This window comes from Hemicordylus capensis, chromosome 6 (genome assembly GCF_027244095.1).
Source record: "Hemicordylus capensis ecotype Gifberg chromosome 6, rHemCap1.1.pri, whole genome shotgun sequence".
NCBI classification, from domain to species: Eukaryota; Metazoa; Chordata; class Lepidosauria; order Squamata; family Cordylidae; genus Hemicordylus; species Hemicordylus capensis.
This window is the reverse complement of record NC_069662.1, coordinates 154,479,571-154,506,247: the sequence shown is the minus strand read 5'-3', so window position 1 is coordinate 154,506,247 and position 26,677 is coordinate 154,479,571. Positions and strand designations below refer to the sequence as shown.

Genomic DNA, 26,677 nt, shown 5'->3' with positions numbered 1-26,677 from the left:
ATGATCCTAAAGGAACAGGAATTATAGAGCAAGAGGAAGCTCCCAGTTCAGTCTAAGTTTCAATAGCTAACAGGACCCCCAGGTTATCAAACTATATGACAATCATTCCACCATACAATATTTTTAAAAGCACCTACAAACATTTGTTCTATTTTCTTCACCGAAAGCATCAGAATTGTTAAGATTTTTCACCAGTCTTTGGCAAGTTTAAAATATGCTAACACAACATCAACAGTAGATATATCCATGAACAGCTGGATACACTGTTATCAGAACTGTGGAATTCTAACAGGTATAAATTAAAACATCTACTGATGAAGAATGTGAGGGCTGCTGACATACCACCTTGAACAGGTTTTGGGGGACATTGTTCAGGAGCTTGAACTATAACACACAAAAATGTATTTCCTGAAAATAACATTTTTGGTTCCAAGCTCTCTGCACCACAAGTTATAAACCAGTGTCATTCTCTACTGTACCTCTGTGCAACAGCTTCTCCAAGACAATTCTCAAGCGTTGGAGGATGGGTGGTGAAACTTCGTATTTGTATACGTCTATCACTGGCACCCGCTGACACCTCCCGAACACTCCATCTGGAGAGGGAACAAAAGAGAGAAAAGGGGAAATGGAAGATATATAATAAAATAAATCATATCATTCACAATGAGATAAGTATCACAATTTGCAATATGTCCTGCTATAAAACTGCACATTAAATGTACACATGTGGGAAGACCTATTCAACACCTTCATGGTAACCTTACAACTGCATCACTTTACTTTTTGGTCTAATATTTCCTTTCTGGCAATGCTACAGCAAATAAATACTGCCAATGAAAAACAGAGAGCCCAAAAAACAGGAAAGTTCATTTGCAGAGACAGTGACGATTTTAGTATTTTATCCTTTTAATATAGGAGCCACATAATGACAAATAAGTGCTGAATCGATAATAGGCAGCAAAGGCTAGTTTAATGTAGTACCCTCTAATGAATGCAATAAGAGAGAGCTGCTCACACAACAATGAGATATTAATGGAACCTAATTTATTTAGCTCCATTCCATTCGTCTAAAATGACAGACTCTTTTCATCAAACTCTTTTCATATCACACCTTCTAATTAATTTAGGTCCTAATTAGTCTTTATTTAGAGAATTGTTCATTTCAAGACAAGCTTCCTGTGTGGGAAGAAGAAGATAGGCAAGGGAGGGGGGAGTTCAGACATTCAAATTACCTATCTCCCTTCCATACAAACGACTAATTTCAAATATAGGTGCTTAAAATACCCTCTGACCATCTGCAGCCCTTGGTTTCAAAAACAAAATATGGGTGCGTTTATTGTTGTCCTCTCCTGTACACAGTGATCCAAAGAAAATCATTCAAATGCAACAAGTTTAATTGGCATGTTATTCTTCATATTGCTTGTTTTAATTCAGTAATTACTGCAGATATTGCATTTATAATCAAAAGGGACAATGCAATTTGACTAGTAGAACACAACATTAAGAATTAATTTGCAAGTACTTATTTATTTCTAAGGGGTTTCAACTAGTTGAAAAGAACAGAGAAAAACAACTGCTCTCAACATTTGAACAATACTTTTGTGATATCGTATAGGAAAATCCTGTAACCATTTAATTTTTTACATCATAAACTGAACTATTAACCAATATTCTAATTTGAAGCTAACCGAAATTGAGAAAACCAACGTCTAAGTACCACTTTTTTACTTACATTTCAAGCAAAGACTAGTCAACAATGAAGATTTTTTATGAAGAATTAAAGAAAAAAATCTGAATGATGCATGGATGTTTAATCTGAGTTCTTGCCATGCAGCTATATATTTTGATTTTGGTTTCATATAAATCTATTTTACAAAATAATGAATCATATGGTTTCTGATAGCAATTAAGGGCAACAAAAAAACAGGGTGATATTTTTTCCTCATGTACACAAGACTAAAGACACAGCAATACAAGTAGATCTGATAAAAGATGTAATCTGCTTTGTGCCTGGTATTCTCTGAGACTAGCTTAGCAACAACTGTCTTTAGTAGTTATCAAATAGCACTCTTCTGTGATATGAATGTTCTTAGCAGCCAGGGAATGGAGACCTGGGTTCTACCCCCATCCCCGGTGACCATGCACATGCAAGCACGCCCCTTGTGGATGATATCACACTCATGTGGGCATGGCCCTATCACACGAAGGGCCTGCACGAGCCCTCCGGAGCACATGCACTTATTTCCCTTTCGCTCCCTCCAGATCAACGCTGGCAGTGACAGGGAGTTGCAAAAGGAAATCAGGGAGGTATCAAGGAGAGGCAGGGTTGTAATAATGGGTGACTTCAATTACCCACACAAAGACTGGGTAAATTCACAGTCAGGTATTGACAAAGAGGTCAAATTTCTAGATACACTGAATGACTGTGCCCTAGAACAGTAGGTCATGGAACCAACTGGAGAAAAGGTGACCTTGGACTTAAATCTGAGTGGCACCCAGGACCTGGTGCATGATGTCAGTGTCATGGACCCTTTAGGTAACAGTGACCATAGTGCCATCAAATTCAGCATACATGCGGGGAGAGACTCAACAAAGAAGTCTAACACAGACATTTTGAATTTCAGAAGAGGAAACTTCTCCAAAATGAGGAATATGGTGAAAAGAAAACTGAAAGGAAAAATCAGAAGAGTCACTTCGCTCCAGAATGCATGGAGTTTACTCAAAACCTCTGTTGATGGAGCTACACTGGCTGCCCATAGGTTTCCAGGCAAAATACAAAGTGCTAGTTATAACTTACAAAGCCCTAAACGGATTAGGCCCTGGATATTGAAGAGAACGTCTTCTTCACTATGTGCCCCACCACCCATTGAGGTCACTTGAGGAGGTTCATCTCCAGTTGCCGCCAACCCGTTTGGTGGCTACACAGAGACGGGCCTTCTCAGCTGCTGCCCCAAGATTGTGGAATGCGCTCCCAACTAAGATACGAGCCTCCTCATCTCTGGCAATTTTTAAGAAACTTCTGAAAACACATCTCTTCAACCAAGCTTTCTCAGCTTTTTAAAACTTGTTTTTAAATTGTTTTGGCTATTTAATTGGCGTTCTATGATGTTTTAATTGTTAATTATTATTTTATGCAGTTTTATAATTCCTGTTTTAATTGTTAATTGATTTTAATTGTGTTTTAATGTAAACCACCCTGAGCCTTTTGGAAGGGCAGTATAATTTTTAAACAAACAAACAAACAAACAAACAAATAAATAAATAAATAAATAAAACCACAATATTAGAAGTCCAGTTAGAATGTATACCAAAAAGCAGGAAAGGTACCACAAAGTCCAGAAAGATGCCAGCATGGCTAACAGGTAAAATCAAGGAAGCCATAAAGGAGAAGAAGATTTCTGAAATTGGAAGGCCTGCCCAAATGAAGAGAACAGAAAGAAACACAAACTCTGGCAAAATAAATACAAGGTGACAGTAAAGGAGACAAAAGAGGAACATTTAGCTAAAAGCATCAAGGGGAATAACAAAAACTTCTTTAAATACATCAGAAGCAGGAAATATGTCAGGAAGGCGGATGGACCATTAGACAATGAGGGAGTGAAAGGGATTATTAAGGACGATATGGAGGTTGCAGAGAAGCTAAATTAGTTTTTTTGCATCTGTCTTCACGGCAGAGGATACTGAGCATATACCTGTTCCTGAACAATGCTTTTTGGGGATGGAGGCTAAAGAACCGAGTCAGATAGAAGTGATAAGAGATGATGTTCTAAACTCTCTGGAAAAACTGAAAACTAACAAATTGCCAGGGTCTGATGGCATCCATCCAAGAGTCGTCAAAGAACTCAAATGTGAAATTGCTGATCTCCTTGCTAAAATATATAACTTATCCCTACAATCAGGCTCTGTACCGGAGGACTGGAAAGTTGCAAATTTAACACCGATTTTCAAAAAGGGATCCACGGGTGATCTGGGAAATAACAGGCCAGTTAGTTTAACATCTGTTCCAGACAAATTGATGGAAAGCATTCTAATGGATAAAATTGTTAAGTGTATAGAAGAGGCCCTGCTGGGAGAGAACCAGCATGGCTTCTGCAAAGGTAAATCTTGCCCACAAACCTTTTAGAGTTCTTTGAGAGTGTCAACAGGTGTGTGGATAAAGGTGATCCAGTTGACATAGTATACCTGGACTTCCAAAAAGCTTTCAACAAAGTTCCTCATCAAATATTCTTGAGAAAACATAGTAGTCATGGGAAAACGGGACAAGTACATGTGTGGATTGCTAACTGGTTGAAGGATGGGAACAGAGGGTAGGTATAAATTGAAGGTTTTCACAATAGGAGGAAGTAAGTAGTGGGGTTCCCCAGGGATCTGTACTGGGACCAATACTTTTAAATGTATTCATAAATGATCTAGAAGTTGAGGTATTCAGCAAGGTGGCTAAATTTGCAGATGACACCAAACTATTTAGGGTAGTGAAATCCAAAATGGATTGTGAGGAGCTCCAAAAGGATCTCTCCAAACTTGGTGAATGGGTGACAAAATGGCAAATACGGTTCAAGTGTTAGCAAGTGTAAAGTGATGCACATAGGGACGAAAAACCCCAAGTTCAAGTATATACTGATGGGATCTAAGCTGTCGGTGACTGACCAGGAGAGGGATCTTGGGGTTGTGGTGGACAGCTCGTTGAAAGTGTCGACTCAATGTGTGGCAGCTGTGAAAAAGGCCAATTCCATGTTAGGGATCATGAGGAAGGGGATTGAAAATAAAACTGCTAATATTATAATGCCCTTATACAAAACTATGGTGCAGCCACACCTGGAGTATTGCATACAATTCTGGTCATCACATCTAAAAAAGGACATTGTAGAACTGGAAAAGATGCAGAAGAAAGCAACCAAGATGATCAACGGCCTAGAGCACCTTCCTTATGAGGCAAGGCTACAACACCTGGGGCTATTTGGTTTAGAAAAAAGACAACTGCGGGGAGACATGATAGAGGTCTATAAAATCATGCATGGAGTGGAGAAAGTGGATAGAGAGAAATTTGCCCCCCTCTCACATAACACTAGAACCAGGGATCATCCTATGAAACTGATTGCCAGGAAATTTAGGACCAACAAATGGAAGTACTTTTTTACACAATGCATAATCAACTTGTGGAATTCTCTGCCACAATATGCAGTGACAACCAACAACCTGGATGGCTTTAAGAGGAGTTTGGATAACTTCATAGAGTAGAGGTATGTCAACGGCTACCAGTCTGAAGGCTTTAGGCCGCCTCCAGCCTCAGAGGTAGGATGCCTCTGAATACCAGTTGCAGGGGAGTAACAGGAGGAGAGAGGGCATACCCTCAACTCCTGCCTATAGACTTCTAGCAGCATCTGGTGAACTACTGTGTAAAACAGGATGCTGGACTAGATGGGCCTTCAGCCTGATCCAGCAGAGTTGGTCTCATCTTCTTATTTCATTGATATTGGGTAATGGAAGACAATCCACTACTATGTTGGAGTTCACATCTCTTAAATCTACACACATTTGAAGTGTACAGTTTGATTTCTGCATAAGAACAATGGGAGAGACCCATTTTGATGAATCAACAGGTTCTATGATGCCAGAGTAAAATCAGGACTCTGTATGATGAGGAGGTAATGGCAGAAATAGGACCTCCATAGTGTCCAGGGAAGAGCAGGTTCTTCTGTGGTGGGCAAGAAAAACGGTGGTGGTGGGATCTGAGCCATGCTGCAGTGGGCATCCAGTGAACAACAGAGCCCAGGATTGAGAAGGGAAAAGTATCTTCAGGGGTTGTGCAAGTCAGAAAGCTGGAGAAACAATCAGCAGCAGCAGCAGCAGCAGCAGCAGCAGCAGTAGAAAGCAGTTCAGGAATGTAGGCCCAGTAATGCAATGAAATGAGGCTGCAGGAACATTCACAAGCTTTGCAGGATCACACATTTAGCTGGCTTAAAATCCCATTGTCAAAGGTTTTATAGCTACTTCCCTCATACACACAAATAAATCTTATGTAAATTTAACCAAAACATTATTCAGCAACAACTCCATTTTCTCCTTCTCCTTTCCCTCCCCTTTTCTCCTTCCACTGCCCTCTCACACCCACTCCCCACTCTCTACAAGATCCCCACTGGGACAAATGACCAGACCAACTGCAAAAGATTACTGGATAGAATACAACACTGGAGCTCACAGACGGTGCTGCCTTATTGAGCACTTTCATGCTAAACTTTAAAACCTACTTTAGTTTATTAATTATCTTTCCTCTGTGATCAGCATCATGAAATCTCAGCAGTTGTATTTCACTATAACTCAACAGCTATGATACCAAACAGACACCGCTTGATTTAGTCACAGAAACACTGGATATTTTAAAGTAGCTTTTGCTGTGGGCAATGTGGATCACCAGCTATTGAGAAGCAAGCTTTCATCATCATGAAGCATTCACTAGTGACTAAAAGTGTGGAGACCAAAATGGCTCCTTAATTAAGAACAAAAGAGCAACACAGTAGTCTCTGGATAATAAAATTTTAATAAGAAAAAATCAATTTGTAGAACACTTTTGTGATTAAATCTAATTCCATTGAAGAGAATATCATTTCTACATAAGAGAACACTATTTTGGCTTATCTTCCTCTCTGTCATGGAAGCTGTGACAGTTCCTTTCCTTAGAGTTCCTTATTCATCTCACTCCTGCTCTCTAACTGTTCTAGCTGCTTACATTAATGTTGTTTTTTGTGAGAACTCATTGGAGCAGCTCAGAGGAGTCAGCCATCTATTTTACTTTATGCAGTGAAGAAGATGTTTTTAAAACTCGTTTTAGCAGCATTCCCACTAGGAGCTTTAGCTTAATTTATAAATTGGGAATAATCCAGTAAGGTTGAGTTTAAACAAATTTTTAACTTCTCCCCAAAACCCCCATAAAATCCTATGGGGGTGGGTGGGAGGGAGAAAGGTTAAAAATGTGTTTTAAATCACCTGCTCATTTCTTTTGTGGGTTTTGTGGTAGGTAGCACACACCATGCCCTACAACACAACCTCATAGGGAACATTGGGGTATTTCCCCATTGTCCCCTATGGCCGGAACAAGCTGCACTTACAGAGGACACACAAGTTTTGCAATGCATTTTGCAACCCTGCCTTGAAAAACACTGCAGAAGCACACAATAAAAGGGAATCTGTCCCTCCCAACACAGTTCAAAAATGGCCCCAAACTGACCCAGAATACACTGCCTGTCACAGTGCCCACACTGCAGGAACATAATTGGCACAGGTTGCTCTCTCACCCATAATTATGACTTCTTACTTCCTAGCATTGCAACAGCTGCCCCAGCAGGACCCTAAGCAGCAAGCATTGCCATAAGCTCAACTAGAGGAACTTCCTCCTTCAGGTTCCCCCCTCCCTCTAAGAAGCATGGAGACTGTAAACCAATCAGAAGCCAATGCCAGAAAAAAACAATCAGCAAGTGGGGGGGAGGCCTCCAAAATGGTGCTCGAAATGTCAAAACATTTCAACTTGAAACAGGGTTGTTTTGTTCCGAGCTCGAAACAGGCCCATTATTGAAAGGGTTGGGTTTTTTTGAGCTTGAAACACTTAAAACAGCACGTTTCAAGTTGAAACATTTCAACTTTGAAACATTTTGCACATCCCTAATGGAGTAATCTCCATGGTAGCTGTGCTGTAAAAAGTGGCCACCAGACTGTTGAAAATTGCTCTTTGGGAATTTTGAACATGTTGCCTGTGGTTACAAGGGGCGGATTAAGCTTTTTGCTGCCTGTAAGCAAAAAAGATTTGCCACTCCGGCTTGAGGACCTGGAGGGGGGCGGGTTTCGGGGCAAGTTAAATATATTTTAAACTTTTTTCAGCCGCTATATGGAATATGGAGGTGAGTGTTATCAGGACTCAAATTGGGGGAGCGCATCAGCTATCATCTTTCGCCAGATGCCAATCGCAGCCACACAGGGTACTAGCAGAGGTGAGGGGAGAAGCATATGCAGGGAGCCCTGAAATGGACCGAAAACGGCCTGACCTGTCATTTGAGAGGCAGGAGGGCTCAGGGAAATAGCTCTTGCCGCCACCTCCATATCCCCCACCTCGGTCTCCCCTCACCTCAAAACAGAAAATTTTGTAGCCGAAACAAAACATTCCTGTTTCGGATACAAAATGTTTTGTTATTTCGGCTGTTTCAGAACAACATTTTGCAATTGCGAAAAGTCTTTCGCCTTCAGTCTCCATTTTGAGTTTTTACATCTGTTTGAATTTCCGGCCCCTCCAGCCCACAGATTGGCCAGTGAAAGCATGGGCTGAACTGCTGGCAATTGCCTCTTTATTCCTTTTAAGGAAATTTAAGGGTAAAATTTACCCTCATTGGCCAGTGGGGCAGGGTGCACACTGCATGGGGCAGTGTGAATTTCATTGTTGTTGTTTCACACTGTTGTGTGTAGATCAATTGCATTTCGGGGGGGGGTGGATGTGGATGTGCATGACTTTTAGAAATCTGCCTGATTCATTGCAAAGCTCTGCTGTTGTTGATGATGTGTGATTTTGATGTTGATGTTATTTGGGGTGGATTTGGGGCAGAAAGGGGGCTTTGAGGGCAGAAGAGTGGGTCAGGTGGTAGTGCCCCAATGGGTACCTACTGCTACCCAGATTCCAAAGGAATTGGGAAAAGGGCTGATTTTTAAAGTATTTCTGAAGTTTACATGTCTTGGGGCAGATTCGGGGCAGAAAGGGGGCCTGAGGGGCAAAACAGTGGGTTGGGTGGCAGTGCCCCAAGGGGTGCCTGCCACAATCCAGATTCCAAAGGAATAGGGCAAAGGGCTGATTTCTTAGGAATTGTTGAAGTTTACGCTTCTTTAAGGTTTCCCCACCCCCAGAGAAGAATGGAGGCTTCAGAAGACCCATAACTCCAACTGAGGGGCACTGGGATGACCGGGAGCAAGTGGTAGTGTCGTGCACATAGGGTGCCAACCACCCCCATGAGTTGCTAACCCATAGGATGCTGGGTTCTGTTGTTTCTGAGGTGTTCTGAGTGTAGATTCTATGGTAGCAAATGAGATTTTCAATGACAAACCATGAATCCACTCTCATATGCTACCAGAGAATCTACACTCAAAACATCTCAGAAACAACAGAACCCAGTACCCCATGGGTTAACAACCTATGGGGGTGGTTGGCACCCTATGTGCTCTACACCACCACTCATTCCGGGCCACTCCAGTGCCCCCCAAATGCAGTTATGGGGCTGCTGAAACCTCCATCATTCCCTATGGGGAAGAACTTTAAAGACACGTAAACCCCATTAAATCTTTACAAATCAGCCCTCTGCCCAATTCCTTTGAAATAATTCTGGAAGCTTCCTTGTCCCCACTGGGCACTACCACCCACCCTGCTCTGCTCTGGGCCACCCCTTCCCCCCTGACGTGAAGCTATACTTTTGCTGAAACCTCCATTATTCCCTATGGGAAAAATCTTAAACTTCAGAAATCTACCAAATATCAGTCCTTTGCCTAATCCCTCTGAAATGTGGGTAGTAGCTTCCACCCATTGGGAACTACCACCCCCACCCACTAGTTTTGCCCCGAAGCGATTTTTTAAAATCCAAAACATTTTGGATTCGGATTTTGCAATTTCAAACAAAGAACAAAATGGGGGTGTTTCAGATTCGGGCCAAAAAAAAATCAGGAAAAAAACGCACAACCCTACCAGGAACTGAGTGCTGAGAGCCAGCAGTGGGTGGGTGGGGGGTTGACATTAAACTGCTGAAGAACCAAATAAAGTGATCATACGGGTAGGACAGTTATGGGCCCCACTGGCAATGGGGATAATGGCTGGGGACCTGGAGCCCTTCAAACAACTGTGTGAACAAGCACACCAAGTCCTCATAAAGTAGGTTTCGTTTTTCCAGACTTATAGTGTGACACAATAATGGTTCTTTTAAAAAAGGGAGATGAAGCCAATAATACCAAGGTTTTATTATTTACTCCAGAATCCTGTTATTGTTTACTTCAGAATACCATTGCTTTCTACAAAGGTTGTCTTGAATAAGTAATATCAGAATTACAAACTAAGGATATAGATCTTTTTATTAATTTTATACTGTCATTTTATCCCAGAGTTATCATCTATGATTGTCATGTTATTTTATTAAGCACATTTTTAACCACTAGAGAAACTGAATGTTGTATATTCAGTTCTCATTTTTTCAGCTGTTGTGCCAACAGAAACTAGAGCCAAGTGATATTACTTTCGTCCTACTATCTCTGTCTGAATCCTAAAACCCATTAGTCTGGAGAGATCTCAGTGCCACGGATAGGACTACGCTGAAGTGAAATGGTTTTAGGCTTGAGGCTTACAGCTGTAGAAGGGTAAAAGCATAAATGCCCTCTTATCATGAAGTCTGGATGAACATCCTTCCAAAAAATAAAATGTTTACTCTGGAACCAGGAAAGAAGAATTTAAGCCACAATGCACTCAATTTAATGGCAGTAAGGATTTTTAAGGTACTACCCTAAACCTGTCATGCAAAGTTGGTTTGCAGTAAAGCTCATTCTTTCCAGCTGCAGTCATATTTGGAACTACCTGTTAAGGGTGGAAAGATAAGCAGCAGCAGGGCAGCAAAAAGGAGGAGGTTTATCTATGGCAGCTAATCTCCTCAATCAACAGCACTCAGCTCTGCTCAACAGCCGTTGCCAAGTAACAGGCCAGGCTTCTCTTATCAGCTTCCTAATGTTTCATTGACTATTCAGACAAGAATAGAAAGCTGTGACACTGAGGGTTATAAGCAGCACAAAATGAAAATGGCACATTATGTGAGAGGAAGAAGAGAAATCTTTTAGTCTCCTCTTTATCTGGACCGTCAGGGGCTATTGCTTCAAAAAAGAGTAATTTTCTGGTCCACGCATGCTAATACCACAAAAACAAACAGGAAAAGAAATAAATTTGCATGAATAAGATTCTTCTAACCTTCCTTGGGGAGTGCTTAGCAATTTATTGAGATCACCAATTCCCTTAGATAAACAGCCATTTCTGTCACATGTTCCATAGGCAGAGTATTTGTGGCAAGGAAGGGGGTAATTGTAATCTTTGTACATGTTATGCTCTAGTTGCAACAGGCAATGCATGCCAAATCAACATTGTTACCATTTTATCTAAAGCATCTTTCTTCATGTGAGAACAAAGAAGGATAACAATTTCCAACTGGACTATTACCCATACAGTCTCCAAATATGCTCTTTTCATACTCCAGACTGGGTACAGGAATGTCTTGTTTCCTCCTTTGATACTTTATTAAAAATCTGATTTTCAATGGGGAAGCATTTTGTTCAGAATGCAAACCTTAATTATGAAACTAAGTAATACACAGTGGCTACATTTTAACACTGTGCATGTGCAGCCAAATGATGCATAACTGCAGCAGCTGCCTTTCCACTTCATAAGCATGTGCCATCATGCGGGATGGGATTTTTTTCTGCTGATTTCTCCTTCCCCTGAAAATATGTCCCTAAGGATTCCACAACCCTCAGGGATATATTTGAAGGTTGCAAATAGCACTTCCAGGACAGCATGACAAAACAATCTCGGCTTCCAAGCTAAGAATGCAGTCACTGAGACCATGCATCCTTTGGCTTTGGGCGTGCAGTGTTATGATGTCAGCCAATGGCTTCTACCATTCTCTCTTCAAGATAACAGTCAATGAAGTTATTCACAAGAGCAGTCCTACCTGGGAATGCACAGCCCTACCTTAAGACTGCTCGTGTGGAATGCTGGGATCAGGCCTGATCCTGGCACTGCCCCGGTGGACAGCCCAAGTTTTTTCTCCAGGCTATTACTGAGGTAAAAGAGCATGAGTGTGCCTTTCTACCCCAGTCATGTGTCTGCTCGGGCTGCCTGCAGCCCAAGCAGCCACAAAGCCATGTGCCTAGAGCGCCCAGCCTGCAAGGAAATCCCCCAATATACTATGCTCATCACACAGTGCACTGAGAGATTTCTGAAGGCAGGGCTGCATTTCCCCGGCCTCCAGGTGGCCATGCAGCTCCTGTCAGTGCCGCTTGTGTGAGCGCACAAGCTGCGTGGCCAAAGCAAGAAACAGGATCCTCTGGGATCCCACTCTTCCAGGTTGTGTGAATGGCCTTGGTGTATGGCTTTACTTTCTATTAACACTTTCAGGCTATATAGCAACATATAACATGCATCGTTTTCGAAGATTCTGATTACACAGTAATTTACTCAGAATTGGCATTCCTATAAAGGACAAAATAAACCGCACCAGAATGTAGGGGTGTGTACGGAACCGCCACACTGCGGTCCGGCACTGGGGTGGGGGATCGCTTTAAGAGCGGCGGGAGGGTTTACTTACCCCTCCCGCCGCTTTCCACTGTGGCGCCGTAATTTGTAGAGTAATTGGGGCGGCAGGATACCTCCCTGCCACCCCTTCCCCGCTGCAGCTCTGCAAAACTCCCAGTAATGACGTGTGCACGTGCAAAGCATTACTGGGCGCTTTGCAGAGCCTCAGTGGGGAAGGGGCAGCAGGGAGGTATCCTGCCGCCCCAATTACTCTACAAATTACGGTGCCACAGCAGAAAGCAGCGGGAGGGGTAAGTAAACCCTCCCGCCGCTCTTAAAGCGACCCCCCACCCCCAATCCGAACCACCCAGGTCCAGACCGGTCTGGACCAGTCCGGAGGCCTTTTCAATGGCCTCCGGACCAGTCCGGGCCCATCCCTAACAGAATGTTGGATTAATCACATGGAGCAGCATGTTCTCTGGCATATTTTTCAGAATTATTAACATAATAGACATATCTACATACTTAGGGCCACTTATCCCATTACATTTCAAAGTTACACATGAGCTCATTGGAATAACATCTATGTCTGAAGGTTAAAAGAAAATCCAAGAACTGCAATATGCACTTCTAACATAGAATAAAGACCAGTTTATATATCGACAGCTAAGAGCAAAGCAATGATAGTTCTAAGATAGATAGATAGATAGATAGATAGACAGACTTTATTACAGTCATTGACCCCACAACACAAAAGAAAAACAGTACAAATCGCAGTAAAAATAATGCAAGTAATAAAAAATATAATGTCAGGGTCTTCATAATACCACTAAGTCAAACCAGCTCAGACCTAATCTTACATGCGGCCACAGAGAATTTGGCCACACACAGCATTATGGGTACACAACTGTCAGCTAGAAGTAAAAAGGATGCATATCCATCATCTGTTCTAACGGTGATAAGCAGAGGGGGCAGCAGAGGGGGGAGATAAGGGAGATGCAAATATCCCTATAAAATGAGAAATATAAAAGGACCAGTTGCAGGGGAGTAACAGCAGGAGAGAGGGCATGCCCTCAACTCCTGCCTGTGGCTTCCAGCGGCATCTGGTGGGCCACTGTGCAAAACAGGAAGCTGGACTAGATGGGCCTTGGGCCTGATCCAGCAGGGCTGTTCTTATGATGTGCATCACAATGCCTTGGCCAGAAGGACAGATCTGGATAGTGATAGGGATTTTATGATACCTACCTTCCAATACAGCCAATGGAAGTGCATTCAAGAGTGCAAGGGTGAAGGCCCTTCTCTGGGATAGAGTAGTTAAACTCATTATAATGGGCTGGTTTAAGGTAGTTTGTAAAACTACCAAGGAAGTTTCTTGCAGAGATTCATGCCAAATTGCTCTGCTTTTCAATGTCTGCTATACGTTGTCTTATAAGCCCTTTGGCAGCATCAGGACACAGAGGCATTAAAAATTGAGGAGAGAATCCATGCCTGCCCAGCATATCACAGAGTCATTTATACCAACTAGACAATTTTAACAATTCAGAAGGCATCTGGTCCAACCCTGGGGCTTTACTTGATTTAAGTTGGGTTACTAGACTAGTGACCTCCTTGATGGAAACTGAAGGCCAAACCAGTAAGAATTCCAGATGAGGCAATAAGGGCATTTCATCAGGGAGAGACATCCTATACAGAGCCCGAAAGTGCGTTACCCACACATCTGCAGGGATATGACAGGCCAGCCCAAGTACCCTGCCACAGGCATGGGCAGATACAATAATACCAAATGCCAAAAGGTGGTTGTGTCATTTGTCCTAGAGGCAACCCATAGTCATTCCCATGTTTCCCTAAGTGCAGCTCCCTTTTTCCTTTTTATTAATGCTTTGTATTGTTGTTGGGGGTTTTCTGGTCCAGGATATGTTGCACCGTAATGCAGCTCTCATTGGCCCTTTAAAGTGGCAACTAGGGCCTTCTTTGCATTAAGACAATCTTGATCAAACCATTGACTGGTGCCACCTCTGCATTCATTACATCTATTCTTAGCACATTGGGTAAGAGGCTGTTGATCAGTCTGGAACTGATCAAGTACCCTATCACTGGAATGCTCAGTTAACAAAGTAGCCCGACATTGTAGTAAATTATCTGAGTGTAGTAGCTCCTTAAACTGACCATCTAGTCAGGTAGTCCATTTCACTCTGGTGAGCTTTTCTCCATCATTAAGGGCAGTCTGAATGATATACTCTAAATGTAGTCCCTCTACAAAAGGTTTCAAGGAGAGTGCCAAGGGGAGGTGATCACTATCTATACAGCTATCTATCTTAAATTGATCTAATAAGCTCAGTAAATTGCGTGGGACAAAAATGTAATCTAGGACACTTGCCCTTGTCCCAGCCCACTGAGTAAACTCCTCCTCTCTCGAGCTTTCTAAAAGTATTAATGATCTTGTATATAGAGAATTGCATGCACTTCTCTTGTGTTGGACTTGATAGATCAAACTGATTTTGCCATGTTGACAGAGCCAGAATGGTACCATTAGAAGTTTTGCTGCATCTGTTTATCTGTTGTGTTTTTAAATTCTATACACCCCTAGAGATGCTTCCATCCATTCAATTCATTCATTTGATGGTTTCTAATAGTTGTAACATTTTAAATTTTAAATTGTTGAAATGTTTTAGCCTTTTTACTTGTTCTTATTGTTTTGCCCAAAGAGTTGCATTTTGGGTGATATACAAATATGTTGATAGATAGATAGATAGATAGATAGATAGATAGATAGATAGATAGATAGATAGATAGATAGATAGAGAAAGAAAGAAAGAAAGAAAGAAAGAAAGAAAGAAAGAAAGAAAGATGGATGTAGATACACACACGCACCTTAAAATAAGAAAAAAAACCTACTGTGGTCATCAGCTCATGTCTATATAAGATGTGGCCCATCAAACCATGTTCAACCCACTAGCCATATATGGCAACACTCCATAAATCTCCTGGCTTTTCTGCCTGCCACACTCTGGGCCTCCCACATGCCGTATGCAACATGGGGGATAATAAAATTCACTTACTTTACAGGGTTATAAGAGAATAAAAATAACTTACCTTACAGAATTGTTGTAAGCATTACAAGGAGAAAATGTATATTGAACGCTTTCAACAAACTAATGTGCTATAAGAAACACAAAGTGTATATAAATGTGTACACACACACACACAGAGTATTATATATAATACACATACAACACATTATACATAAGCAGTAAGTGCTTCTCTGCATGCATATGGAAGTGACATTTCCCTCACATTTCATAGGGTGCTTCTCTAGAGGGCTCTCAGCCTTGGGAATACTGTCTAGCCGTACAGGAGCTTTCTGCTGGAAGGGGAGCGGAAAAGGCTTCATGTGCATCTGGGACATTGTCTGCAGCGATTTGGATCTCACCTTTTGTACGTACCATGAGTAAATTGGCCTGTAATTCATGACCAAGTCTAACAAAAACAAGACAAAGACCATAGTGACAACAGGTCTTTTAGCTTTTGTATTAGCAATATATCATGAACATGTCTTTTGGAAGTTAAAAAAAAGAAGAAGCTAAGTATGCTTGGAATCATACTATGTAAACCTTCTCATGTATTTAGGGCTACTGAAAATGTATTTAATGACAACGGGGTGCTATGCACTGTCCAGAACAGAAACGTGGCACACAGATGAACAAGACTTGGTTTGAAATTGTACAATGCTCCATTGGGATATATATTTCTAACTTAGTTATGGACATCAACATAATGAACCGAGTTCCTTCTCCTAGTTTGCTGTTGCTTCCTCGCAGGTCAGGAAGAGTGTTGCACAGCTCATTAAGAGAAAATGAACCCTCAGACTGCAAATGCACAAAAAATACAAGAAAATGCACAAGAAATGTTGCTTCAGTCAGATCTAACATAGCAAGAACTATGTGCCTGGGACAAGTTTCTGTAATGTTCATCATAGCACATAATAAGTATCTTATCCTGAAAATCCACCCAAAGACCATTTATGGAGAATGGAGAAAGAAAGAGTGGTCCTTTGGTACCTAATCTATTTGCAGAAAATTTGCACACTGTTTATATTTGCATATTAATTCTTCAACAGTAGATTTTCAACATTATGCATACACTATTTGTTACCTGCATTTTAAAATACACAGTGTGTATCATTGGGAAAAGCAAGAGTGGGACCAGATGTTAAGATGGCAAATGGACATTCCATACATGTGTTTACTGAGTTACTGAGAATGTGGGGATTCCTGCAGAAGATGACAGGCAAGTGGGAGGAAGATATTTTCTGTGATTAGCCCCTGTATGCATCCTGCCAGGCCAATTTTTCCTCAGCCAAACTTACTTCTGGTTTTGGAGACCAGCTAAGTTAAAAATCAACTCAGCTGAGAGAGATTTGTAGGAAAAGAACTGGTGACAAGGGTTCCTCTGACTGCAAATCGATTCCTTGCCTCTGCCCTCGCATTAGGGGGGGAATTAGGGGAAAGAGCCCCATGTTTCTCTCCTCATGTCTAGTTCTGTCCTAAGTGTCTATACTGGTATGTAGGCATTCAAATGATTGTGCGATAAGAGCAATAGGCTGCATCTTTCATTTCTGTGGATGCTCCTGAGGAAAGGAAGTGAAGAAAGCCTAGGGCCTCCTGGAGCAAGCCAGAGGGAAGGGGGTTACTCCCACTCTCTCTACTTCTGTTTTTACTAAGCTGCAGTTTTGTTGTCTTTATCCGCTTACCTTTATTATTGCTATGTTGTATTCAGAAGCTTTGGTCTTAATTTTGTTATTGTTATGAGTATCGCTAAACACAACTGGCATCTGTTAGATAGATGGACAAATAAATAAATACCTTGAAAGTCATTTTAAAATTTTTTACAAGACTGTACTACAATCGATTTGCACACTTATGATACAGGTATGAGTCAGAGATTCCCAGGCTTTCTCTGTGCAACTTCACATATACCTGTTTAATCTGTGATTTTCCTTATATTTCTCCTACTTTATGTCAACTCCCTGTGAGAAAGTGGTTTTCCAAAGTATTCTTCACTTCTGAATCATTAAGCAGATCAAAATGGACATTGAACAGTTTGAAGGGGGATCAATTAAGTTATAGTTTAATAGTATTTTGTGAGGAAATTAATGTAGGAATGCCAAATGTTTTCTTGCACACACACACACACCATCCCATGTTAGCCAGTTATCTTTTATCTATCCCAATTATTTAAATTCCCTGTATGTTCACATGTAACATGGTGTCAAGACAAACTCATATAACAATATGCTTGCTTAATCAAACATCTAATTATCTGAATGATTTCAGTTGCTTTCCAGACTATTTTGATAAATGAGATTGGATCAACACAAATCAGTGTTGTGAAGATATACCAAGAACCAAGAGATTTGTCAGAACAAAGTAATACAGTTAAATGGGAAAATGCAGAATAATCTGGGTATTTAACTATTAAACTGCCTTTCTTTTCATAAAAGAAAAAAGAAATAAACAAAACACTTTACAGTGTGTTGATGGGTTGGGAAGGACATCTATATATTTCAATTCATTCTAGTTGTACTTTGAGTCTTGGGTTTTTAAAGGCTTCAGAATTATTTCTGTAAAACCAACATGGATCATCTTTAATTACTATGTTGCAACCATGGTTATTTAAAACCCCAGTCTCAGAATAGGAGATGACAAACATTAATGAGCAGTAATGCACACATGGTATTCTAAATGAAAGGATAATGAAAGCAATTTATTTGAAAATTAAAATATGATTAAGAATGGCAGTCTGAACTAGGGCCCAGATGCATGGGAAAAAAGCAACCAACATGCAACCAGACTCTCATTAATTTAGGGACCTTGTGAAATTGCTTTTCTTTCTCTGACAGTTTTTTAATATACAGTAACTTAACTAGCAGACAATGTAGCCCCCAACCTCCTTAAAGAGATTCAGAAAAGCTATGAGTGCATTACTTGGAAGTTCTCTAAAGTATAGTCTTAGTTTGGTTTAAAAGATCACATGGCATATTGTCTTCCACAGCATTCATAGTTTGGGAAACAGAATAAAAACAATTCACTGAGTGAAACAATTAAAATAATGTCACAAGATAAAAACAGTTAAACAGTTCAAATTAATTTTAATTAAAAACCTGAGAAAACAGGTGTGACTTAAGGGTCTTTTTAAAAGAAATCAGAGAAGGAGAAGCTCTTGTTTTGGCAGAGTGCATTCCAAAACCCTAGGGCAGCCACAGAAAAGGTCTGGCCCTGAGTTGCCTCCAGACAAGCCAGTAGCAACCATAACCTCCTCAGATTATCTTAATAGGTGGAAGAGTTCATGACAAAGAAGGCAGCCTCTTAAATAGCCTGGACCTAAGCCATTAGGCTTTATAGGTAATGACCAGCACTTTATATTTCACTCGCAAACATATCACCAGCCAGTTCAACTCTTTCAGAATCAGTGTTATGTGTTCCCTTCAGGTTGTCCCAGAGACCCTCCTGGTTGCCGCATCTGTACCAGTTGTAGTTCCAAACTATGTACAAAGGCAGCCAAATTAGACTGCATTACAGTAAGCCTGGAGGTCACCAGCATATGTACTACCATTTTAAGGTCATTTACCTCCAGAAAGCGCTTCTGGGCACTGCCTCAACCTGAAAAACTAGAGAAATTTGGATCCAGTTTTGGATCCAGGAGCATACCCAAACTATGTGCCTGATCTTCCAGGGGAGTGTAACACCATCCAGAACAGGCAGATCAAAACCATCTCTCGGGTCCTGAACCACCACCACCCCCACCCCCACCCAATCAGTACCTCTGTCTTATTTAGATTCAACTTCAGTTTGTTATCCATCATCCAGCCCATTACCACTACCAGGCAGGCATTTAGGAAAGTTACTTCATTTCTTGATGAAGTTGATAGGGAGAAATAGATTTGGGTGCCATCAGCATATTGTCAACACCCTGCATCAAATCTCCGGATGCTCTCTCCCAGTTGTTTCACGTAGATGTTAACGAGCACTGGGGACAGTATGAGTCCTTGTGGAACTCCATTCAGTAACTCTCGCAAAGGTGATTTTCACAAATGGTGCTCAAAATGTCGAAACATTTCAAATCAAAACAGGCTTATATTGTTCTGAGCTCAAAACAGACCCTTTATTTAAATTAAAGAGTGTTTTGTTTTGAGCTCAAAATGGCCCATTTCGAGTCAAATTGTTTCAACATTGAAACGTTTTGCGCATCCCTACAAAAATGGCATGGTCGGAGGAGAGGGGCTTCTTAACTCTTTCACCTTTGCTATTGTCCTGCTTAAAATTGCTCCCTACAACAGCTTTTACACCTGCTGGGAGAGTACAGGTATCCAGCAAGGGTGAAAGCAGCTGAAGGGATGATTGTTGTGTTTGCTACAATGTGGTAACATGGTTACTCTTCTAGCATAAATGCTACATTATGACAACACTGATTTGCAGAAGTGGGTAGAGCAAGTTTAAGGCCCTCCTGTTGCTGTTTTGAAACATGACTATATAAACAATAGACACTACAGATGGACAGGGCTCACATTGGAATCTATTTTCCCCCATGTTTTCTTGGATAATACCTGAAACATTCTTGGGTTCTTTTGGGTTTTTCCAACAATGCTCAAGAAAACCCCAACAGACAAAAGTATAGTCTCTCTTCTCTTCCCTCCCCTCCCCTCCCCTACTTCACTAGCAAAGATAAAGCCCTTACATTTCAGTAAAAGGAAAGGATAGCCTATAGTGGGTTAGGTCTACTAGACAGGAGAGGCTTTACGAGCCTCTCCATAACTGGAAAACATAGAATGTGTAGTTTTATTTGCCTTGAATTGAACTGGAAGCGAAAGGAAACTACAATCCTATTCTTTCCAATAGGTTAGATTAGATTGCCTTTATTGCAGTCTTAGACAGTTAATTCTAAATTAGATCTAATTTAAAAATTTCTGTCTCCCAGTGAATCTTGGCTAAGTAAGAACAATGTCTTGTTTGAATAGATAACAGAAAACAAACATCAATAGTAAACATTTAAAGCAAGTGCCACTATGGCTTAAAGAGTATGTTTTAATTCATAACAATACCCTGGGATAGTGACAAAGGAAGGTTTGAGTCTGTAAGAAAAGCTTCATCTAAAACTTATATGAGAAACAGAAGACAGCTCTAGGAAAAATGCCAGTATTCTGCAGAACAACATTATGGAAATGGAAATTGGATACTAAATTGACAAGTTGACCTTGGAGCCTTGGCTTATCTAGGATGAAAATGACTTGTGAAATAAAAATTTGGCCGTAATCTGCTAATGTTCCTCCTAAAGGGTTGAAGGCTTTTCTACCTCAGTTGAATAAGTTCTATTATTTTAAGGCATTCAAATGCATTTTCAAGCCTTTCCCCCCCTTAATATATAGGAAGAACAAAGCAGTGTTATGCTTTCAAAGAGAAGTGGGCAGGGACCAGGACTGAGATCTACAATAAACTAGTTGTTTTCTTACATTTTATTTATTTATTTATTTATTTAACATATTAATTATAACTGTTAATTAATTCTGTTCATTCTGTTCACCTCAGAATGAAGAATATAAGACTGAAATTTGAGAATGCAGCTGATTTTGCCCTTATTGCTTCATCTTGTTTGATGCACCTCTGAACCATAGAGATACATGCCAATACAGTAAGGTAAGATCTCTACTACAAATGCTTCTTTCCACATATGAAATACCCCTCCACTTCTGCAAAAGGCTGATGTCTAATGCAGTTACATAAAATTCCAACTTATGAAGCCTTCCTGTCACTGTAACTTTTATTGAACTGAGGGAGCAAAACCAAAACATTCCCTTGCCCCTTTTCTCCCTCTGCGGAGCCTAGGACAAAGTAATGGTCATTTTGAGTCTCTTATAGGTGCTAACCGTGGTAAAAGATAGGAGAAGAAGCAGCACACCGTGTTCTCCTAGGGGAAATCCAAGAAGAAGCAACGGGTCACAAATGCCATCATAGAAAATTAGTCTGTAAACCAAGATGGTGACCCTAAATGAATTCTAAGAGAATTTAATGTTCCTTTAAACTGCATCTGTAGTCCAGTGGCACAGTAAAAACCAAGACCCCTTTTTCTTCCCCAAAGCAGTCTAAATGAGTGTAACTGCTAGAATATAACGATCTGCTGTTCTTCAAATTAGGCAATGAAATAAGCAAGTTTTTTATACAACTTGTCAGTTTCAACTACTGTTGTTTCAAGACCTGCAATTTGGGCAAAGAGGCGCCACTTTTCAAGTGGTGAATCTTATATTTAGCAGGGGGAGAGAAGTGTCCCTATTTAACCTAGCATGCTGTCCCTCCAAAAGACTGTTGGAGTCTCCTCTGAGCGTCTTCATAGATTGTGAGCCCTTTTCAGACAGGGAACGATCTTCTAATTTTTTTGTCCTGTAAAATGCTTTAAGAATATTTTTTGTTTGAAAGTAGTATATAAATATTTTCAATATATTAGGATGCCTTATCATTATTATTGATAATAATGATATTTATATCAGGAGCATGTGGTGGTCCTGGTCCATCAGGATACTATCTCCCTCTCCAGATGTGTCATCCACCAACTTTCCCTTTTTGGGTGTCTGCACCAGCTGGTGTTGAGGTTCAAAAGGCAGGATTGGCATTGTGTTGGTGTACTGCCCAACAGTCTCCCTACCAAAGCTGTCAGAAGTGATCTTGTTCGTGGTGTTGAGCACTCCAAGGCTTATAAACTTGGGGGACATTCACCTCAAAGAAGCCTGAAATCATGGTGGCAGTGGGAAAAACATACTTTGCTGCTATCACTGCATCTGTTCAGTGCTGGTCACCAGATGTGTTCCAGGTAGAGCCCAGCTGACTGATCAATCAGTAACTTATTTAAAATATTTATACTCCACCCCTCCAATACCCTACTGCTCAGGGCAGCTCACCGTGACCAAGTTGCTTTGCACTTTGTGGATAAAATTGCTCACTTGCATGCTAACTTGGATGCTGCTCTTGTGACAGTCAGAAGTGGATATCACCAATATTACATGTGGCCCTTTTATAATGGATACATTTCAGCCTTAAGATGTGAACAGACTGCTTGGAAGCCTGAAGCTGACCATGTGCACACTTAATCCTTGCCCTTTACAGGAAATTAGCTGAGAATGGACTGGACTCCTGAGCTGCAGGAGTGTTGAATCCTTCCCTAAAGCATGAGATATCTCTCCCGCACCCATTGATGGAGGAGATATTTAGACCACTTTCAAATAAACCATTGGATTAAAAACCAAAAAACCTCCAGTTTTTAAACAAGGTGATCGAGTACATAGTTGCAATCCAGTTGCAGATGGTCTTTGGATCCAGTTCAGTCTGCCTTCTGACTTAGGTCTGGGATAGCAACTGCCTTGATTTCCCTGGTGGGTGGCCTATACCAGGGCTGCTCAACTTCAGCCCTCCTATAGATGTTGGCCTACAACTCCCATAGTCTCTGGCTATTGGCCACTGTGGCTGGGGATTATGGAATCTGTAGTCCAAAAACAGCTGGGGTGGCCATAGTTAATAAGCTCTGGCTATACTGTGAGATAGGTGGCAAGAATGCAACCCTACTGATCCTCCAGGACCTCTCAGTGGCCATTGATACAATCAACCATGGTATCCTTCTGAGTAGTGTCTCTGGGTTGGGGCTAGGAGGCACCGTTATATAGTGGCTCCAGTCGTATCTAGGAGGTCATATCCAGAAGTGTGGCTGGGGGACTTCTGTTTTGTCCGTTTGGTTGGGGTGCAGGACATGGGCCTACAAGGTGTTACAGAGTTCTATCTTATCCCACATGGTATTTAACATCTACATTAACCTGCTGGTGTTGGCTCACTTGTGCCTGACTGCGTGGGAATCTCAGTGTTCCCCCAGACTGCTGTGAGCTCACACAGAGCTACAGTCTTAGGTGCTGCGCCTGTACCCCACTACCTCTCCTTGCTGTCTACTGGGAAGACCTAATAAGGGACCCCCAGTTCTCCACACAGGTGAGGAAACAGCTCTTCTCCCGTGAGACAGCAGGTTAAGGGTAGGTAAACAGAGCTTTCTCTCTGCTTTGCACTCACATTCTGTCTTCTCTTTCTTGTCCCTCTTCTTACCCACTTAAATGTTTTTCCCTCACTCTGTCTCCCCTCTGCCTGCTCTTGTATGGCCATTTTTGTTGAATTGTTGCCAGCATAACAATACAGGAAATTGTCTGTATTCTTGGCATTTTTATGTAATGTGTGAAACAGCCCTATGTAACCTTATAGAATAAAACGATACTTCCAGGATGCTGGCATTGCCATCAATCACAATCTGTACAAGGAGCACCTGTTCACAGAAGGTAGATACTATACAAATTGAGTGCACTGAATTTAATATTGGAAGAACATTTTTGCTTTCAAAAGAGTGCTGCTTACATAGAAAAACAAAACGTTGCTCCTAGTTTTTCAAGTTTTTGCTACCTAATTGAAGCTAGCTTTCAAAGTAAAACAAAACTGATAATTTCTTGAGGAGAAAAAAATAAGAATACAAAAATTGTCAAAATAAATGGGTCTTAGAATGAAAGTCTTCAATTCTTTTTCCTGTTCAGAATACTTAATTAACATATTTATTGAATTACATTGGCAATGAAGACAGGAATACATTGAAATGCATTGATTTGTCCCCCTCCCTCTCAGCTTAAAAGCAGCACAGATGCTTATTACAAAACAGCAGTTCCTTCCTCATCTTGTTTTTATCATCCCCCTTTTTTAAAAAAGCCCCTGACATTGACAATTTCAAACTTATTAATTGTATATTCAGCATGTACTGTCAATGACATTAGCTACACAGATAGCATCAGAATGCAGTATGTTCAAAAGAAGATCACGTGCTGATCTTACAAATTTAAAATCAAACAAGAAGCTCCATAGACCTCCCGACTCTTCAGGCTGTTTATCAACTGAGCACTAGAGATCATTCTGAATGTCATTATACATCAAAAAGATGAAAGATGTGCCTCCCCTGTCATATCTGATGTACCATTTACTGAACACAATTTAATTGTATGTTACAGCAATGCCTGCCAAGAACCACTATCATTGAGGGTACAATATATTGGCAATGCACACTGCAGCAAAACTGGAAAAGGTACAGACGATGGCATTGAAAATGATCAAGGAGGCGCACAAGCAGCTTGCACAAGAGAAAAGGCTCAAAAATTAGGTCTCTTCAGTACAGAATAGATTCACCCTAAAGATGAATCTGAAAAGAATGAAAGATATGGAAGAAGTGAATAAGGAGCAGCTGTCGATTCTTTCCTGTAATGCACTAACAAGATGGCACCAATGAAACAAAATGAACACACAGCATACTTCTAAATAGTAAACAAAAATGATTGGCTTTCCTCCTCATCTTCCTCTTCCTTTCTCCTGAATACAGCAAATATTTTCCAACGAGTGTTCCCAAAGCGGTTTACATAGATATAAATAAATAAAATGGCTCCCTGTCCCCAAAGGGCTCACAATCTAAAAAAGAAGCATGAGATAGACACCTGCAACAGCCACTGGGGGATGCTGTGCTGGGGATGGATAGGGCCAGTTGCTCTGCCCATGCTAAATAAAGAGAATCATCACTTTTAAAAGGTGCCTCTTTGCTCAGTTAGCCATGGACTACTAATCTCCGTGGAATGTGTGACAGCCAACAGTACAATCCAATTCAAAAAAATGACTTAATGTATCAAGCAGGTCAGGAATATCAGCATTAGATAAAATGGTCAGCACAGGCTGTGTCTTCATATTTAGACTGCAGTGAATGGCTGAACATATTATTGCCCTGTGACTTCCCTCTACCTTTGTCAGAGGCCAGTATTAGTTTCTATAAATGCAGTGTCATTTCTAGTTAATTCGGGAGTTTTAAAAATGTTGGCACAAGGCTACCAGCAGGGAGGAGAAAGTGTAGGGCAGTTTTTGCATAAGAACTCTTGTCAATAGAAGATTTTGTCATCATCATTCATCAGGCCGCAGGGTTCTTGTGCAACTGGTTGTGGGGTTACTACCAGGCAGATGCACCCCAATTGAATGAACACAACACCTTCTACCAAAGTATAAACACTGCTGCCCTCAAATGAATCTGTGTAGGAAACTGTTTCAGGAAATATACAGGATCATGAGAAATAGCAATTAAGCTATTAAGCAACTTCCATCCCATTTAAAAAAAATTTTATATCACCAGACACCATTACAATGCATTTATTTAAAAAACCACCATTACCCCCATTTTACCACCTAATTCACAGACAGGAAAACTGGGAGGGCATTTCAGGTATGTCTGGGAGTGATGTGGTGAAATTGGGGTTGGAGGAATTATAGTCATTGGCATCAGCAGTGCTCTTGGCAGCTAGAGGCTAGCACCCACCATGGGCTGATTTACCCACAAATCCCCTAGAACAGGGATCCTCAACGTTGGGCCCCCAGATGTTCTTGGACTTCAGCTCCCATAATCCCCAGGCCCAGTGGCCTTTGGCTGAGGATTATGGGAGCTGAAGTCCAAGAACATCTGGGGGCCCAACGTTGAGGATCCCTGCCCTAGAACACTACATGATGACATAGTATTGTTCTGATGGAGGCTTCTGGATAAAAATGGTGGCCCCCCTAGCTGAGACTGTTGATGGCCATTTGTTTTACCCATAAGCCCCCATCAGAGTGACACTAAATCATCATGTAGCACTGTTCTATGGAGCCTTGGGTCAAAACAAATGGCAAAAAGTGGCAAACAGAAGGAATACTGCTGATGCTGGTGAGCTTTGTCCCAAATTAGAAACTTCTCGTCCCAGAAGTTATGGGATTACGGTTTTGTCACAAACATTATGGTTTTGTTGCAAACCATAATTTGCCATTTTGTCTGTACCTGGCAAACTATGGTTTGTTCAAACTGTAACTATTACACAAACCAGAAATGCAAGTCAGATTCTGAATGTGGTTTAGTGTTACATCTGAATGGCAGAAGACATTTAACACTGGGCATGCTATTTAATTTTATTTTTTCATTTTTTAAAATTTATTTAAAATATTTCTATACCACCCAAAACCTGCGTCTATGGGAGGTTTACAATAAAATACCTGCCTACAGGCAGTAATGGGCTGGATGAGGGACAACAAATTGAAGCTGAATCCAAGCAAGACGGAGGTGCTCATTGTAGGGGCTCAGAACCTGAGGGATGAGTTAGATCTCCCTGTGCTGGATGAGGTTACACTCCCCCGGAAGGAGCACGTACGCATCTTGGGGGTACTCCTGGATCCAGGCCTCACTCTGGTATCTCAGGTGGAGGCTGTGGCCAGGAGTGCTTTTTATCAGCTTAGGTTGATTCGACAGCTGCATCCATTCCTA

The 26,677-nt window shown here is 41.2% G+C and overlaps 1 protein-coding gene across 6 annotated transcripts in view; it reads right to left on the bottom strand.

Annotated features, from left to right (window-relative positions):
• PTPRN2 (protein tyrosine phosphatase receptor type N2) overlaps nucleotides 1-26,677 on the bottom strand; it is a 914,460-nt gene that overhangs the window by 745,126 nt on the left and 142,657 nt on the right. For 4 of the 6 annotated variants that reach the window (XM_053263441.1, XM_053263436.1, XM_053263439.1 and 1 more), the window contains one exon: nucleotides 480-593. The exons of 1 other annotated variant lie outside the window; for it this stretch is intronic. In XM_053263441.1, coding sequence (XP_053119416.1) covers nucleotides 480-593 — 114 coding nt within the window. Of the gene's footprint in view, nucleotides 1-479; nucleotides 594-15,586; nucleotides 15,714-26,677 lie in introns of those variants that run through there. One more of the 6 variants, XM_053263437.1, reaches the window with a different exon arrangement.